General features: G+C 40.2%; 1 protein-coding gene across 1 annotated transcript; it reads right to left on the minus strand.

Annotated features, from left to right (window-relative positions):
- Window positions 1-944: 944 nt before the first annotated feature.
- On the minus strand, window positions 945-18922 carry LOC137371458 (collagenase 3-like). Its single transcript, XM_068034088.1, has 10 exons — window positions 18782-18922; window positions 18409-18665; window positions 16851-16999; window positions 13377-13502; window positions 12693-12854; window positions 11562-11688; window positions 10841-10974; window positions 10268-10427; window positions 10074-10177; window positions 945-1045 (listed from the first exon to the last, which is right to left on the minus strand). The coding sequence occupies exons 1-10, from the start codon at window positions 18893-18895 to the stop codon at window positions 945-947; spliced, it is 1434 nt and encodes a 477-aa protein (XP_067890189.1). The 5' UTR covers window positions 18896-18922.
- Between the last annotated feature and the right edge of the window lie 263 nt (window positions 18923-19185).

Raw genomic sequence — 19185 nt, forward strand, 5'->3', positions numbered from 1 at the left:
TTGAGCAAGTAAGGTAGTTTCCTTCAAGGAAAGAATTACTTCCATTGCCGTCAATGGAACTGACTATCAGATGCAGTGTATAATGGGTGGCCAGTCTGGTACTGCCCGGTTTGAGCCATGGCCAAAAACAAATTCCTACACCCAACATCGCCTCCATTTTCCTTTGCAAGAAACATTCTTTACTTGAACAAACACAGCAGTAGGAAAAAGGTGGTTGGAAGACAACAGAATTCTGAAAACAGGCAGATAAAAATCTGATAATTTCTGGACTCCTGAGGATTCTAAGGACTGGAGACCCCAGTTTGAAAACCAACAATTTGAACATAAGGTTGAACATGTTCTAAAAGTAGTTTCACGTTTAAATTTTAAAACATCAGAATACACTAAAACTCAAATGTGTCACACAGACCAAATAGTATCAGTAAGCAAATTAAATTTCGTAACATTTTATTTTGTTTACAACATACTACATGAAAAATGATGGGGTGCAATTTCCTATATTCCTACACTTTATTTACTCATGACAACATTTTTGCCAAAGTTAGCAAAAAACGTTAGCCCTACATTCTTCAAAAATATACACAATGACATAATTTAATGTTAGATAAAAATACTTCTATAGCATAACTGTAGATTTTCCACAGCTACACATGTATTGCAGCATAAATATTAAAAATGTAAATAATTAAAAACAAATTTTGGAAAGTACGCCACATAGCAATATAATAAATAACAAGTGTGTAGAAATGACAAATACAAAATAAAATTATATTAATGTTTTCAAACAATGCACCTGTTTACAATAACAATAACTCTTTGATACAATGTTATTTAAAGCCATAAAATTAGGCTATGCTGAAAGGCAGGTTATTTATAATCTGTATAATGTGGTTTATTAGGTGTATTAGATCATTTAATGGTGAGAGGCTTGATAAGGCATGTATCTAACAGCCCACCCATCGATTGATTCTGTCAGCATGAAGCACTCGTTGCCTCCTGATGTTGAACAGATACTGAACTGATCCACGGAAGAAGTAAATATATCCTGCAAAAACAGAATATAAAAGATAAGCCTCACCTCAGGCTCCAAATTGATGTATCATATAACAAAAACAAAATCAATATGCTATACCTTTCAGATACATTTTTATTTCTGCATTATACAAGGAGCATTCTACAACATTTTCTTTAAAAATGCTGATATGCAGATGTTGTGAACTCCAACATAGAAAACTAAATTTGAATTTGAATTAAGAAAATTGGCTGACGATACTAATTGAAGGAATTAGGGGTTAGAGTTGAGTAAGGTATCTCTCGGTTTAGTGTTAGGAACAGTACTATTTCAAATCTGCATTAAACTTGGATTCAGAAACTCAGTGCAAATTAATTAAATTTGCATGATTACCAAACTAGGACGGGCAGTGAAATCAGCAGAGGTAGCTCAGGAACTACAAATGAATCTCACAAAATATGTAAGTGGAAAGAACAATGACAGACAAAAGTCAATACTAATGACTGTAATCCACTAAATATAAGAAATAATGCATACACAGCATGAAATATCAAAATAGCAAAAAGACACCTTCGTAGACTTAAAATATCAACATGCCCAATCAATGCAGATAGCAATCAAAAAAACCAAGAGAATACTGAACTATATAGTTCAAACAGCAGAGTACAAGCTAGATAAAGTCAGAATCAAACTGCAGTCCTATGATTGGACACATTGAGTATTATGTCCTGTTCTGATAACTAAAATACAAGGTAGACATTCAAGCACTTAAGGCTGTGAAGAAAAAGAGTCACAAGGCTGATATCTAGTAACTGTAGAAAGAGGAAGAATGGACAAAGTTGAGACTTTCAGCCTCAAAAGGAAATGGCTAAGAGGAGATCTTAAAGAGGTACAAAGGGGAGCAAGTAGTAGATATGGAAAATTACTTCAAATTCATTTATGAGATTAGGGCAAGAGGACAAAAGATTCCAACTACTAAAAGGCAAATAAGGTTGATATCATAGAATGGTACAGCACAGAACGAGGCCATTCAGCCCAACGTGTCCATGCTGGCTGCTGCAACAGCAACTCTTCTAGTCCCACTCTTCTGCCATTTCCCCATAGCCCTGCGAATCTTCTCTTCAGATAATTATCCAATTCACTTTTGAAAGCCACAATTGAATTCCACCACACTCTCAGGCAGTGCATTCCAGATCATAACCACTCACTGCATGAAAAGGTTTTTCCTCATGTTGCCTCTGGTTCTTTTGCCAATCACGTTAAATTGGTGTCCTCTGGTTCTCAACCCTTCCACCAATGGGAACAGTTTCTCTCCATCTACTCTGTCCAGACCCCTCATGATTTTGAATACCTCCATCAAATCTCTCAACTTTCTCTTCTATAAAGGAGAGCAACCCTAGCTTCTCCAATCTATTTACCTAGGACTAGGGTAGCAGACACATGGGAACACCATCATCTGCAAGTTCCCCTCCCAGCCAAACATCATCCTGACTTGGAAATATATCACCATTCCTCCTGAAACGCCCTTCCTACCAGCACTGTGGGAGTACCCGCACCAGATGGACTGCAGCAGTTCAAGAAGGTGGCTCACCACAACCTTCAAGGGCAATTAGGGATGTACAATAAATGCTGGCCTTGCCAGGGACATTTCTTGAAAGAATAAGAAAAAGGATCCACGTAACTGAAGTCCCTTTCCATGGAACCATTTTCGTAAATCCTTTCTGCACCCTCTCCGATGCCTTCACATCCTTCCTGAAGTGTGGTGCCCAGAATTGCGCACAATACTCCAGTTGAGGCCGAACCAGTGTTTTACAAAGGTTCACCATAACCTCCTTGCTTTTGTACTCTATTGCTCTATTTATAAAGTCCAGGATCCCATATGTCTTCTTAACCACTTTCCCAAACTGCCCTGTGACTTTCAGGTGATTTGTGCACATATACCCAAATCTCTCCTGCATTCCCTTTAGAGTTGTATCCTTTAACTTATATTGACTTTCCTCATAATTCTTACTAAAATGTATCACATCACACTTTCTGCATTAAATTTCATCTGCCATTTGTCTGCCCATTCCACCAGCCTATATCCTCGTGAAGTCTATCACTATCCTCCTCACAGTTCACAATGCTTCCAAGTTTTGTGTCATCTGCAAATTTTGAAATTGTGCCCTGCACACCCAAGTCTAGGTCCTTAATATAGATCAAAAAAAGCAGTGGTTCTAATATCAACCTCTGGCAAACCCCACTATATATTGGCCTCCAGTCTAAAAAGCAACCATTCACTACTACATTCTGTTTCTTGTCACTCAGTCAACATCATATCCATGCTGCCACTGTTCCTTTTATTCCAGTGTCCCTGGCGACCATATGTGCAGGAAGTGTGTCCAGCTGCAGCTACTAGCTGGCCGCATTGCACAGCTGGAGCTGCGGATGGATTCACTGTGGAGCATCTGCGATGCTGAGGACGTCGTGGATAGCATGTTGAGCGAGGTGGTCACACCGCAAGTAATGGCTGCACAGGCAGAAAAGGGATGGGTGACCACCAGGCGGAGTTGTAGGCACAGGCATGTAGTGCAGGAGTCCCCTATGGCCATCCCCCTCTCAAACAGATATATCACTTTGAATACTGTTGGGGGTGGGGGATGGCCTCCCAGGGGAAAGCAGCAACGGCCAAGTTCTTGGCACCATGGATGGCTCTGCTGCACAGGAGGGGAGGATAAAGACTGAGAGAGCCATAGTGGCAGGAGATTCAATTGTAAGTGGAACAGACAGGCATTTCTGTAGCCGCAAACGAGACTCTAGGATGGTATGTTGCCTCCTTGGTGCTAGGGTCAAGGATGTCTCGCAGTGGCTGCAGGACATTCTGAAGGGGGAGGGTGAACAGCCAGTGGTCGTGGTACACGTCGGTACCAACGACATAAGTAGAAAAAGGGATGAGGTCCTGCAAGATGAATTTAAGGAGTTAGGAGCTAAATTAAAAAGCAGGACCTCAAAGGTAGTAATCTCAGGATTACTTCCTGTGCCACATGTTAGTGAGTATAGGAACAGGAGAATAGACCTGAATGCGTAGCTGGAGAAATGGTGCAGGAGGGAAGGATTTAGATTCCTGGGGCATCGAGAACAGTTCTGGGGAAGGTGGGACCTGTAGAAGCGGGACAGGACCAGATCGATGTCCTCGCAGGGACGTTTGCTAGTGCTGTTGGGGAGGATTTAAACTAGAATGGCAGGGGGATGGGAACCTGAGCGGGGAGACTGAGGAGGAGGAAACAGGGACAGAAACGAAAAACAGGAAACAAAAAGGCAAAAGTGGAAGACATAGAAATCAAGGGCAAGAAACAAGTAGGGCCATAGTGCAAAGTAATGCTAAGATGACTAAGAATGTTAAAAAGTCAAGCTTAAAGGCATTGCGTCTCAAGTATTCACAATAAGGTAGGCGAATTAACCGCGCAAATAGATGTAAATGGATATGATATAGTTGCGATTACGGAGAAATGGCTGCAGGATGACCAAGGATGGGAAGTGAACATCCAGGGGTATTCAATATTTAGGAAGGATAGGCAAAAAGGGAAAGGAGGTGGAGTAGCGTTGTTAGTAAAAGAGGAAATCAATACAATAGTGAGGAAGGATATTAGCTCAGAGAATCCTGATGTGGAATCTGTATGGGTGGAGCTAAGAAATACCAAGTGGCAGAAAACATTGGTGGGGGCTGTATATAGACCCCTAAACAGCAGTGGTGATGTAGAGGATGGCATTAAACAGGAAATTAGAAACGTATGCAATAAAGGTACAACTGTAATTATGGGTGATTTTAATCTACATATAGATTGGGTAAACCAAATTAGCAATAATACTGTGGAGGAGGAATTCCTGGAGTGCATACGTGATGGTTTTTTGGACCAATACGTTTAGGAACCAACTAGAGAACAGGCCATCCTAGACTGGGCATTGTGTAATGAGAAAGGATTAGTTAACATTCTTGTTGTGGGGGGTCCCTTGGAGAACAGCGACCATAACATAATGGAATTCTTCCTTAAGATGGAGAGTGAGAGAGTTGATTCCAAGACTAGGGTCCTGAATCTAAATAAAGGAAACTATGAAGGTATGAGGCGTGAGTTGGCTATGATAGATTGGGGAACGTTACTTAAAGGGTTGACAGTGGATAGGCAATGGCTAGCATTTAAAAAGCGCATGGATGAATTACAACAATTGTTCATTCCTGTCTGGCACAAAAATAAAACCGTGACTTACAAAAGAAATTAGGGATAGTATTAGATCCAAGGAGGAGAACTGTAAAATGGCCAGAACAAGCAGCAAACCTGAGGATTGGGAGCAGTTTAGAATTCAGCAAAGGAGGACAAAGGGATTAATTAAGAAGGGGAAAATAGAGTATGAGAGTAAACTTGCAGAGAACATAAAAACTGACTGTAAAAGCTTCTATAGATATGTGAAGAGAAAAAGATTAGTGAAGACAAATGTGGGTCTCTTACAGTCAGAAACGGGGGAATTTATAATGGGGAGCAAAGAAATGGCTGACCAATTAAATATATACTTTGGTTCTGTCTTCACAAAGGAGGACCCAAATTACCTCCCAAAAATGCTGGGGAACATAAGGTCTAGTGAGAAGGAGAACTGTATGAAATCAGTATTAGTAAGGAAATAGTATTAGGGAAATTGACGGGATTGAAAGCCAATAAATCCCCAAGGCCTGATAATTTACATCCCAGAGTACTTAAGGAAGTGGACCTAGAAATAACAGATGCATTGCTGGTCATTTTTCAAAGTTCTATAAACTCTGGGAAAGTTCCAACAGATTGGTGGGTAGATAGTGTAACCCTACTATTTAAAAAAGGAGGTCCAGAGAAAACAGGGAATTATAGACCGGTTAGCCTGACATCAGTAGTGGGGAAAATGCTAGAGTCCATTATAAAAGTAAATAGCAGAGCATTTGGAAAACAGTGACAGGATCGGACAAAGTCAACATGGATTTACGAAAGGGAAATCACGCTTGACAAATCTACTGGAATTTTTTGAGGATGTAACTAGTAGAATAGATAAGGGAGAACCAGTGGATGTGGTGCATTTGGACTTTCAGAAGGCTTTCGATAAGGTCCCACCTAAGAGATTAGCGTGCAAAATTAAAGCACATGGGATTGGGGGTAAGGTACTGACGTGGATAGAGAACTGGTTGGCAGACAGGAAACAAAGAGTATGAATAAACAGGTCTTTTTCCGAGTGGCAGGCAGTGACTAGTGGGGTACCACAGGGATCACTGCTAGGACCCCAGCTATTCACAATATATGTTAATTATAAAGATGAGGGAATTAAATCTAATATATCCAAGTTTGCAGACGACACAAAGCTGGGTGGGAGTGTGACCTGTGAGGAGGTTGCAGAGAAGCTCCAGTGTGATTTGGACAGGTTGAGTGAGTAGGCAAATATATGGCAGATGCAGTATAATGTGGATAAATGTGAGGTTATCCACTTTGGAGGCAAAAACAGGAAGGCAGACTATTATCTGAACGGCAATAGATTGGGAAAGACGGAGATGCAGCGAGACCTGGGTGTCCTTGTGCACCAGTCGCTGAAAGTAAGCATGCAGGTGCAGCAGGCAGTTAAGAAGGCAAATGGTATGTTGGCCTTCATAGTGAAAGGATTCGAGTACAGGAGCAGGGATATCTTGCTGCAATTATACAAGGCCTTGGTGAGACCACAACTTGAGTGTTGTGTGCAGTTTTGGTCTCCTTATCTGAGGAAGGATGTTCTTGCTATGGAGGGAGAGCAGCGAAGGGATGGCAGGACCAACGTATGAAGAGAGATTGGGTCGATTAGGCTTGTATTCGCTAGAGTTTAGAAGAATGAGAGGGGATCTCACAGAAACCTACAAAATTCTAACAGGACTGGACAGACTAGATGCAGGAAGGATGTTCCCAATGGCGGGAGAGTCCAGCACCAGTGGTCACATTCTAAGGATAAGGGGTAAGCCATTTAGGACTAAGATGAGGAGAGATTTCTTCACCCAGAGAGTGGTGAACCTGTGGAATTCTCTACCACGGAAAGCAGCTGAGGGCAAATCATTAAATATATTCAAGAAAGAGTTAGATGTAGTTCTTAGGGCTAAAGGGATCCAGGGATACGGGGCAAAAGCGGGAACAGGGTACTGCGAGTGGATGATCAGCCATGATCGTATTGAATGGCGGAGCAGGCTCAAAGGGCTGAATGGCCTACTCCTGCTCCTATTTTTCTATGTTTCTATATTTCTATGTTTCAGCATTGCTGACAAGTCTGTTATGTGGGACTTTATCAAATACCTTTTGGAAGTTTGTGTACATCACAAACCACATTACTCTCATCAAAAACTCAATCAAATTATTTACTCAAATTAGTTAAACATGATTTGCCCTTAACAAATCCATGCTGACTTTCCTTATTTAATCCACATTTGTCCATGTAACTGTTAATTTTGTCCTGATTACTATTTCTAAAATCTTTCCCACCATCGGGGCTAAACTGACTGACCTGCAGTTGCTGGCTGCATCCTTTTACCCTTTTTTGAACAACAGTGTAACATTTTCAATTCCCCAGTCCTCTGGCACCACCCTGTATCTAAGGATGATTGGAAAATTATGGGCAGTGCCTCTGCACCCTTATTCCACCCTTATTTCCCTTAGTATCCTCGGATCCGGTCCTGGTGACTTATCAACATTAAGTACAGCCAGCCTTTCTACTACCTCCTCCATCAATTTCTAGCCTAGTGGCTCAACTACATCACTATGATTTTGGCAGAATATTATTGCTTGGTTAAAAAAGATGCAAAATACTCATTTAGTACATCAACCATGCCCTCTGCCTCCATGTGTCAATCTCATTTTTGGTACCTAATCGGCTCTGCTCCTCTTTTTACCACCCTTTTTAAAGTTTATATGACTGTAGAAGGCTTTTGGATTCCCTTTTATTTTGGCTGCCAATCTCTTGTCATACTCTCTTTGCCTCTCATTTCTTTTCTCACAGCCCCTCTGAGCTTTCTATATTTATCCCGGTTCTCACTTATATTATACACCTGACATCTGTCATAGGCATCCTTTTTTCTGCTTCACCTTACTCTCTCTACAGAGCTCAGGCTTTGTTTGTTCTACCTTTCCCCCTTGTAGGAATGTACCTCGACCATACCCAAACTATCTCCTCTTTAAAGGCAGCCCATTTCTCAACTACAGTTTTGCCTGCCAGTCTTTGATTCCGTATTATCTGGGCCAGAAATGTTCTCACCCTCTTGAAATTGGTGCTCCCCCAGTTAATTATTTTAACTCTGGATTGCACTTTGTACTTTTCCATAGATAACCTAAACCTTATGATACTATGATCACTGTCCCCTAAATGTTCTGACTGACACTTGATTCACTTGACCCACCTCATTCCCCAGAACCAGATCCAGCAGTGCCTCCTTCCTCATTAGACTGGAAACATATTGATCTAGAAAATTCTCCTGAACACACTTCATAAACTCTTCCCCTCTCTGCCCTTTACACTATTACTATTCCTGTCTATATTAGGATAATTGAAGTCCCCCTATTATAACTACTCTTATAGTTTTTGCACCTCTCTGTAATTTCCTTGCAAATTTGTTCCGCTATATCTTTCCCAAGAGTTGGTGGCCTATAGCATAAACCAAGTATTGTTAAGGTACCTCAATTGTTTCTTAGCTCTAACCAAATAGGTTCTGTCCTTCCCCCCTCTAGGACATCCTCTTTCTCCAGCACTATAATATTATTCTTAATCAGTACTGCTATCCCTCCTCCTTTCTTTCCTGAACACCTTGAATCCAGGAATATTTCATGCCCAGTCTGTCCTTTTTTGAGCCAGGTCTCCATTATTGCCACGACATCATATTCCCACATGGTTATCTGCACCTGCAGCTCACCAACATTTTACGGAGTATGGTAAACATTCACATACATGCACAGTAAACCCAATTACTGCCGTCCCTCTTACTGACCCCACCTATTAGCTTACTATTTTTTACTCTAGTTCTATGTGTCTTTCCCAATTCTCTCCATTAAATGGAGCGAATGGCCTTCCTCACCATCAGTGATCTCATCAGGTTCTTAGATGGCAATGAATATCTGACCCTGTGTTGTCCTTTTCACTGAACAATGAATGATGGCTAATGTTAAACAAATGAAACTGAATTCAATAGACAGGGATTGTTTAAAATATATGAATACCTTCAACAGTGCAGGGAAGACCGTTCTAAACTGAAGCTCGCTTATTGGAATTCTTTTTCCCAATTATCTTCTTCCTTGTTCCCAGGTTTCAATCATAAAAGTGAGATCACTGTTACTAAGAATTTCTACAGGGCTTCTCCTGATCGTCTGCAATATATCAGTAAAACGCCCTTGGAAACGGCATAAATGGCCATTTATGGCATTCCTCTCGGGTTCCTATCAATGTTCTGCTGACGTTATGGTGGTAGGTGAGGAACCCCTGCAGAAATTCTACCTTTATGTTCAAATAAACAAGAGAACGAAGAATAAAGTGAAAGCTCCACTCCAGAGTTCAGAGTCAAAATTCAACCCAAACTGATCAAGTGAAGATCTTTCATCTTTCTCAAGGCCATAAAATGGAAAGTTCAAATAAATGTAGTTGTTGCATCGTCACTGCTGGACATAGGGCAACAAGTGTATGACCAGTTCCGTCCCCACTTGACAACTCGTGCACGCACCTGCACCCACTTCCAGTAGGAATTAATACACTTCAATTAGGAACAGGAACACCAATTGATTTTATTATCCCTAAACCAGAGGCATTAAACTTAATCATATTGGTTCAATTATTGTCCAACCTATGGTCATATAGACTAAGGATAAAACCTGGGGCCTACGTGTCTCATGTACTCATTGGATTAATGCACTGAGCATGAAGAAGCTCTGTGCAGTACTTACTTAACAAAAAAAAATTCTGTGCTCTTTTTCATTGCAAAGGCAGTTAAATATTACCTTTGCACTGGAAAAGAGCGCATAAATACTTTGACTATCTCAATACTTTACTGAATACTTGGTTTTAAATTTACCATGACGTTCGAATGCTGCATCCACTCTCTGAGGGATTCCTGGCCAGTCATCTGCTATCAGGCGTGGGTAACCTTCATCCATGGTTCGTTTGATTTCATCATAACTGGAAGGAGAAGCACATTCGTTATGTAAACAGTGACACGTCAGGTGGCATAAAATATTAACATGAATATATATAGGAGTGAACCATTACCTCCAGTACTGGTCTCTTGCGAAGAATAAAGTCTTTGAAGTCTTCCCAATATGAACAGCTGCATCTATTTTTTGGATGGATCTTGGAAGACCGAACCGGTAGATGTACTTTGGATAACCTGGCATGACTTCATAGCCATTGATGGACCAGTATTTGTTTCCTATTGGATTACAGAGCTTATGTTAGCATCTGAATATTGGTAAAGTTGCGTTTTTCTCTTACCCTCTAAATGTCTCCTCCTGAGGGCACCATTTCTCAGCTAAGATGCTGGACAGTCAACCTAGTCCCAAGTCTCTCTTGATACTGCACTATCATTGATTTTTTTTTTTGCAAGAGGTGCAGTTCTGGAGAAGTGCAATGGCTCTGTCTAATGAAGCTGAGCCCACCATACATAGCACAGCTTAACATCATAGTTTCAATCTCGAAATGTGTGTACTAAAAATGCAATGCGAATTTGACCCATGTTCCTGAAATCTCTGTCCCACTTCACTGTAGCATTACTGTTTCCATCACTATATTATCCCAAAATCCTGTTCCTATGTTCTTTAGCAAAGAAAAGTAACAGTACTCAACCTTTAATAACAACAAGAAAATCCCTCTCCAGATTTTCATATGCAGCATCAATTCCTGCAGGGATCTTTGGCCAGAATGATTTAATTAAAGTCAGTTCAGGCTCAGGCAGTTGTGGATGTTTCCTCCAGAAAAACCTAATGAATAACAGGGATTTATTAGAATATATCAGAAGTAACCCACTGCGGAAATAAATCTTCAGCATTTACCATTGCCTTAGCGGAATTATATTTCGTTATTTTGTAACACATTAGTAAACTGTTCACCAAAAACAGTTACTTTTCTAGGTACATCTCATACCTTAAAATACTCTTCTAACAAAAAAAGTAGGTAGATGACTGATTCCATGCCTCTGTGAATACTACACCTACATTACAATACTTTATTAGCTGCAAAGTACTTTGGATCATCCTGAGATCATGAAAGGAGCAATATAGATGTAAGTTGTTGCTAAGTGCTTTTACTCCATAACCAGCCACTGGAACTTATGCCAGAGTAGCCAGGCTTGATCGTTTTCATGGTCTTATCCAATAAAGCACTATGGCTTGAATCATCACCACTTCCATAGATCTCCATGGAACAGGAACCTACCACACTAAGGTAAAGAGACAGGAACGTTTACCAAAAATGTATGCAAATATTTTTTGCTAAAAACATTTCTAATAGGAAACTAGATCAATATTATGAATAAGAAATGTTCTTAGATATTCAACATAGTTCATACCTGTCTTTGAATAAAATCATCTCTCCTCGAAGCCCAGCAACTGCATCAAAGGACAAGTTAGGATCACATTTCTCCGGTGTTCTTGGTGGTGTTGGTCTGGGGTTTGGATGGATCTCATTTGATGTACCTTATGAAAAGTAATCACACACATTACTAAACAGTGTAGAAAATATTGTTCAAAGCAGTATTTCCCATACTAAAGTCACAGAATCCACAACATATATACTTTTTAAACAGGTGTACACTAGCTAATGGTAAGATTGAAAGAGATCTGTGATCTGATAGGTTAGGTCAATGTGGAGCAACAATCAATAAGTTGTGTAAAATGCTGAATAATAGTTAACTCAGTAAAGTGTAATTGTACAGTGCTCTGGTTTACTGTGTCCTTTTTTGGTCATGGATTCGTGGTGAACGCTCCAGGCCTGGAGGCAGTGCAAAGAGCCATACACTGACCACTCAGGGACTGAGCTATGAGGGTAGATTGGAGAAACTTAGAAAGAAAGTAATTGAGAAGGGACCTCAAGGAAGCAAAGAACAGACTGACCACCATAAAAAAGGTTAATCTAGATCAATACATCCAGATTAGCCATACCAGCAAGATAAGAGAGCATTCATCATGAAAGCTGAGTCTTTGACAAATTTCCTTTTCATTATGGGAGTCTACTTCATTTGTGCCCTTTCCATCTCCTGAAAAGCAAAGTTAGGTCTGATGTCTATTCTTTATGCATAGAGCACTCAACATTTGGAATAGATTTCTGGCTCGGATAATGGATACTGCAATGTGGAAAACTGCAGAGTTTTATTTCTGAGTTTAATTTCAGGGCTTTAGTATCATTTAAACAACCATCAAGATAAAAGGTACAAAAGACTGAAAGATTGCACTGAGGACCATATGTAATCAAAATGCCCAACAGAAGTAAGTTAAACACAACATCTGTAAACTTTAAAGCTTTATTTCACAGCAACTTGCTTATTCTGTATAAATTACTAGGTATAAGGATAATTCATTCTTTATAGTCCAGTCAAATCCATTATGTTATTACATTGACAGAGTAACAGCTCTTTAATTATCTGTATGATCACTAATTATTCAGGAAGGAATATCTGTGTGTATTTGAGACTTAAACCTACCATACAGATCCTGGATTCCATTCACATCATCCATAGAAAGACGGAACTCATTCATACTTGCATATGTATATGTGGGGTACATCAAAGCCCCAGGATCACGAGAGTGAGCAAGTCCCAGTGCATGGCCAAATTCATGGGCAGCCACAAGAAACAGGTTATATCCTACATAAAATAGTCACAAAGCAGCAGATTTAAAATCTGTCAAAACTCATGTCCCTCTGATGCTTATTCAAAAATCATAAACCAACATCTAAATAACTATTAATCATATGGTATACAACCTTAATTCCTCAATTTCATGTAAATGCTCTGTCCTTATCTCAGATATGAGTGGTTCACACCTTACAATGGGTTTAAACCATTTTAAATACTCTCCCAAAGTTTAATATTACCAAATGTAACTGGACAAATATTCAGAACTAGATATACATCATAGTGAAAATCTTTAACAAATTTATAATCAAATTACATTTCGTGGTGGCCTAAAATTAAATGATAATCCTTAAATCTGCACTGATATGCCTATCAGAAAATAGGATCTTATCTTAAGCTACTGCAAGGAGAAAAAGCTCTCAATTAGCATCACTAACAACTTACATAAATTGGTTTCCAACTAGAAAATCCTATTAGTTTGTTCACATTTTCTGCACTGATTACAGTAATAACATTGGTCAATTTTTGTACCATTTGATCCCATTGTCCAGGTTTCATCTTCATCAAAGTGTGTGTCCCCTCCCATGCCTGCTGCAGGCGGAAAAGCATGGGCCAGTAATCCATTAGCTCCATCAAATGGATAATTGTCACCATGTTCTGGAAATAATGGAATAAAAAATCATCAAGGTGAATTCATAAGCTGCGAATGGCTGACTAAATGCAAACAATTTTAAGTTTTACGGTAAATAAACACAGAGCTACGAATTTTCATTGAAGGTTTTCATGGTGGTAACATTGAGTAAGATAATTTCATGGTTTTACACCATGTGAATTTTCTCTGAAAAAAAGCAGTTGTTTCCTTGAAAAAGGACTTCTTAGAAGAACTGGCCACGATGTTTCAAGTAGAGTACTCTGCCCGTCATCTGGAAGAATAATTGGAATGCATGGAAACAGTAGGTTTATATGTGGTGGGAAATGGGAGTGTGGGCAGGATCTTACTGCTGATAGGTCATTACATGCATGTAATAGCATGTACCAACCTATCACAGAACACAATTAGTAGTAAGATCCCACAGAAGGATACCCCACTGCAGCTCACTGACTCTGGGCCACTACAATATTGGTGGCCTGGAGACCCACTTATGAGAACATAGGAACAGGAGTAGGCCATTTAACCCCTTGAGCCTGTTCCACCATTCAATGAAATCATGGCTGATCTGCAACCTAACACCACGTCCTCACTTTTGCTTCATCTTTCTTAATATCATTGATAATTTTAAATCTGAAATTCATTCACAAAAATCTAACATTTGATCCAGTATCAATTGCCATTTGTGAAACAGAGTTCCAAACTTCTACCAACCTTTGTGTGTAGAAGTTTTCCTAATTGCACCCCTTAAATGTCTGGCTCTAATTTTTAAACTATGACCCCCCTAGTCCCAGACTCCCCAACCAATGGAACTAATTTCTCTCTATCCTAGCTGTTCCCCTTAATATCTTGAAAACTTCTGTTAAATCACACCTAAATCTTCTAAACTCCAGAGAATCCAACTCTAGTTTGTGTAATCTCTTCTTGTAATTTAACCTTTGAAGTCCACTCTGGTAAGTCTACGCTGCATTCCCTCCAAGGCCAATATATCCTTCCTAAGCTGTGATGCCCAGAACTGCTCACAGTACTCCAGGTGTGGTCTAACCAGGGCTTTGTACAGCTGTAGCATGACTTTTACCCTCTTGTATGCTAGTCCTCTAGATATAAAGGCCAGCATTCTATTAGCCTTTTTGATTATTTTCTGTACCTGTTCATGACATTTTAATGACCTATGGACCTCGATCCCAAGTCTCTTTGGGCCCTCACTGTTTCTAACATTTCACCATTTAGAAATTACCATGCTCTATCTTTTTAGGTCCAAATTGGATGACCTCACATTTACCCCCAACCCTTTGTCGGGGTCTGCCTGATTTGCCCACAGTGATCCACGACCGCACTGAGGTGCACTCCAGGCTGCCTCAATGGCTGCTGCTGCAGGGATTGCTGCAGTCCCAGAAGTGGCCACCAATGCCGGTGGTGCTGCTAGACTGAAGAGCTGCCGGCCCTCTGATTGGGCAGCAGCTCTTGGAAGCAGGACATCCTGCCTCAGAGGGGTGGAAGCCACAACCTCAGGCCATTAACTGCCTGAGGACCATAAAATACAGTCATGGCTTCCAGGGCAGACAGAAGCTAGCTTGTCCCGACTTTCTAGCCAGTGGGCAGGGCAACTGCCTCCTCATTAAATCCTGGCCACGGCTTTTTGGCAAGTAGATCTCTTGCCCCTTAGGGGTATAAACTCGTTCTGTATTGCATTAAATCTTTTTGAAAACCTCCCATTGATCTTCTGTTGTTTTACCCATCAACAGAATTTCCCAGTTAACTGTAGATGGTCTCTGTCTCATCGCATTGAAGCCAGTCTTACCTAAATATAGAACCTTAGCAGTTGTTTTGCATTGCTCCCTTCCAAACACTGCATTGAACTCAATCATATTATGCTTGCTATTGGATAAGTGCCAATGCTGTTAACTAAATATGGCTCATTGATCATTACTAAATCTAATGTGGCATGCCCCTTTGTTGGTTTTAGGACATATCGGCTGGGATTTTACCAGCCCTCTGGAGACGTGCTGGGAGGTGGGATGGTTGAGAAAATGGTGGCAGAAATTGAGTGAAGCCCGATGTCTTCCAGCTCCCACAGGATATTTTGAGAGGCGGGAATGGTAGCGGCTTGGCTGCCTACCAACCGGAGGCCAATTAATCCAATTAACTGGACTATTAATGGCCATTTGACACCCCTGTCGGCATTTTAACAGCATCAGAATGGCTGCTGAATGCATGAGAAGACCACCAAGTACATCAAGGCAGCTTCCCAGAGGCTTCCTGGGAGGGCCTTCCTACTCGAAGGCTCCGTATCCCACAGAGGGTCCCCTCAGTGGCCATGGTTATCCCCATGTCGCCAACGCTACTGCTGGAGGGACTCTGGCACATTAAAAAAAACTATTACTGGCCCCTTCGAAGGTGCCTCAACATGGAGGTGCCCTGTCCTTCCCCCTGCAGCCTCAGCAGTGGCTACCTCTCTCTACATCTTCTATTACCTTCCCTACTTACTAGTTTAAAGTCTTGTGACCACCCTATTTATCCTTTCCGCTAGGACCTTGGTCCCAGCTTGGTTCAGTTAGTGCCTGTCCCAATGATACAGTTCCTTCACTGTCCCAGTATCCCATGAAATGGAACATTCCCCCCCACCCCCCCGACTTTTCCACACCACACCTTCCGTCATATGTTCACCTTCCTAATCTGCTTACACTATGTCAATTTACATGTTGGTCAAGTAATAATCTGGGGGTTGGTTAACTCAGTTGGCTAAACAGCTAGAATGTGACGCAGAATAATGCCAACAGTGTGGGTTCAATCTCCATACTGACTGTGGTAGTTTGCCTACCTCCTTGTTTTGCCCTATGCTTGAGGAGTGGTGCCCCTCAAGCTGTACATTGCCAACTGTCTCTATCTAATGGAGAAGGATGCCCATGATCCTTTAGAAATACAGCTAGAGCAACTACAGATTACAAACCTTGAGGTCTTGTTCTTTAATTTACTGTCCAAGCAGCATCTCTTGCCTATGCTTCCCTATGTTATTGGTTCTAACATGACCACAATGACTGAATCATCCCCCTCCCTCGTCCTTCAAAAGTCTTGAAAATCTAATCCCAGCAAAAAAAATTATGAGATGTATTTTTAGAATGGCGTTATGAGATCTACTGTGTCTGTGTACTTCCATTCTTACAAATCATGATTGGCCTACAATATCAAACATGCATTAAACCATGATCTTATGTACAGTATTTACCTTAAATTCTATTTATACTGTTTATTTTCTTGTTCTTTTGTTGCAATATCATTCACAAAATAATTATAAGAAACCTTGATTCCTAAATTTACTCTGAAACCAGCAATAATGTAAACAAATCTTTTGATACCTCGAGCCCCAAATGAAATCATGATATCAGCTTCTCCGTCATAGATTCTTCTGAACTTCAAAGGTGTGAAGTCACTCCAAACCTTCAAAGCTTTCCAAATCGCTGTATCCACATTCACAGATGAAATGTCTGGTGTATAGTTTACAATTCTTTGAAGAGAAAGTAACATTTTGTGCTGAATATAATAAAGCAATCTTGCTGGAGTGCAGTATCTGACGACGCAACCATTAGTTAGATCTTTTCCTACATCCATCAACTCAAAAATTTCTTGTGCTGTAACTTGATGGGAATGATTATGCCACAGCGAGGGCAATGGAATATCTGGGATCTCAGTGAACAGTGAGACCAACAATCTATCTTCTTAACCAATGAGGTTTAAGATTGAGAAAGGAACAGAGGAATAACAGAGAAGGAAGGTAAATTAGAGATAAAATCAGGTACAGGAAGAGATATAAAGGGGGGAAAAGAAATGTTGAATTAAGAGAGAAGAAAAAGACAAAGGAAAAGTAAGAATTTTTTTAAAAAGAAAAATACTTTAATTTTTTAGATCTGTAAACAGGATTTACTACATGCACGAATGAGACTGAACAGTTTAAATTATTCCCTTTCTTGGCATTGAATTAACAGTTATCACACCATTAATAAATAGGCGTTTAGTAGTACAGAACTTGAGTATTGCTGAAAATAGAGACACGTTGTCAAAGCTTTTCATCTTGCACTCATCAGTACAATCGCAAGAATAACCAATGTAAGGGAAAACAACAACTTACACTGCATGAGCAGAGAGTGGTGATTTGTTGGCAAGTGAACTCTGATTGGTAGAGGTGTTGCCATGGCGAATGGACTAGTTCACAGTAACTGACAGTTAACTGACAAGCTTTGTTTAAAATTTAAACCAGGCAGCTTGACTCTGATTGGTCAAGGCATTGCCATGAGGAATGAACCAGCAAATGGCTGTCATAATAAGTGACAGCCATTCGCTGGTTCATTCCTCATGGCAATGCCTTGACCAATTAGAGTCAAACTGCCTGGTTTAAATTTTAAACAAAGCTTGGCAGTTAACTGTCAGTCACTGTAAACTGGTGCATTCGCCATGAAAATGTCTCTACCAATCAGAGTTCACTTGCCAACCAACCAGCACTCTCTTCTCATGCAGTATAAGTTGTTGTTTCCCTAACATTGGTTATTCTTGCGATTGTCCTGATGAGTGCAAGATAAAAGCTTCAACAACATGTCTCTATTTACAGCATTAATAGGTTACTTACATTTTTTATTATCAGCCCTAATCATTGATAGTGAGTTTAATGGTCAATTAATGCAAAAATCCAGCAAATTCTTAAAATTAACAAAGAGGCTAAGAACAAGATGCTATTAGTGCAACACAAACGGCAAAGTGGCTTGAATCGACCAGCAAATTCAGGTAATTTGCACTTCACGCCGTATCCGTTCATCCCCTGAACTTGCTGGCCGACTGGCGCATTGATAGCATCTTTACTTTTCCAGCAAGATTTGGCCCAACCACTGATATGATGTTATGAAGTGCTGTGAAAAATATTACCTGTATGTTATTTTATTGCTTTTCCATTTAAGATTTCCTGGAAAGTGATTATATTCACCAATGTCAGGAACTCCACATCGAGGCTTTTCCATTATTTCCTTAGTTGCAGCATCCAGATTTCCAGTTATCTTAAGACCAAAAAATTCTTGCATTTTCCTAATCTTATCTGATAGAGAGTTCTTTGATACATAGCCTCTGATCTTTTTCGCAAACCCTGGTAAACTGTCTTCAAGCTTGTAAAATCGGTTCAAATACGTCTTCAAGAAATAAAAAGTGTTAGTGTTATTAATATTGACCTTATCTGTTGAAGAAGAAAAATTAATCTGGTTAAATGCATTTGACAGGTTTTTGTTAGTTGCATTCCACACAGTACCTCTGCAAATTTCCAGTCGTCCTCAGTTTTCTCTATTTCTGAAAGTAGTGGAACAGCAGAAGAAAACATTACATAAGCTAAGACAAACAAAACTGAAAACCAAAGGCACTTCATCTTCCTGCTCTCAACTGAAGGTTATGAGAGAAGCTTCTGCCTCTTATTTTCTCCTTGTAGCTTTTATAGTGTTGTATATTCCGTGTTTTGTTGATTCTAGAATGACTCAGATGTGAGTAAGAATTAAACTCACAGCTGTGTCATGACTGGTTAAGCAAAGCCAGGATGTCCATTAAAGGAAAACAGAAAATACTGGAAATGCTGTGAACAGACCTGAAGCGTTAACTGTTCCTGTCTCCGCAGATGCTGCCCGACCTGCTGAGAATTTCCAGCATTTTCTGTTCTTATTT

Source organism: Heterodontus francisci, chromosome 6, assembly GCF_036365525.1.
Source record: "Heterodontus francisci isolate sHetFra1 chromosome 6, sHetFra1.hap1, whole genome shotgun sequence".
In the NCBI taxonomy this organism is placed as follows: Eukaryota; Metazoa; Chordata; class Chondrichthyes; order Heterodontiformes; family Heterodontidae; genus Heterodontus; species Heterodontus francisci.

What these genes read in the sequence shown, in the direction of transcription:
- LOC137371458 (XM_068034088.1), bottom strand. Translation starts at nt 18,895, where the DNA reads ATGAAGTGCCTTTGGTTTTCAGTTTTGTTTGTCTTAGCTTATGTAATG. An exon ending in CTGGACAATGGGATCAAATG is followed by an intron (nt 12,855 to 13,376) that starts GTACAAAAATTG and finishes TATTTTATGTAG; the next exon opens with GATATAACCTGTTTCTTGTG. An exon ending in TGCAGCATTCGAACGTCATG is followed by an intron (nt 1,046 to 10,073) that starts GTAAATTTAAAA and finishes CTGTTTTTGCAG; the next exon opens with GATATATTTACTTCTTCCGT.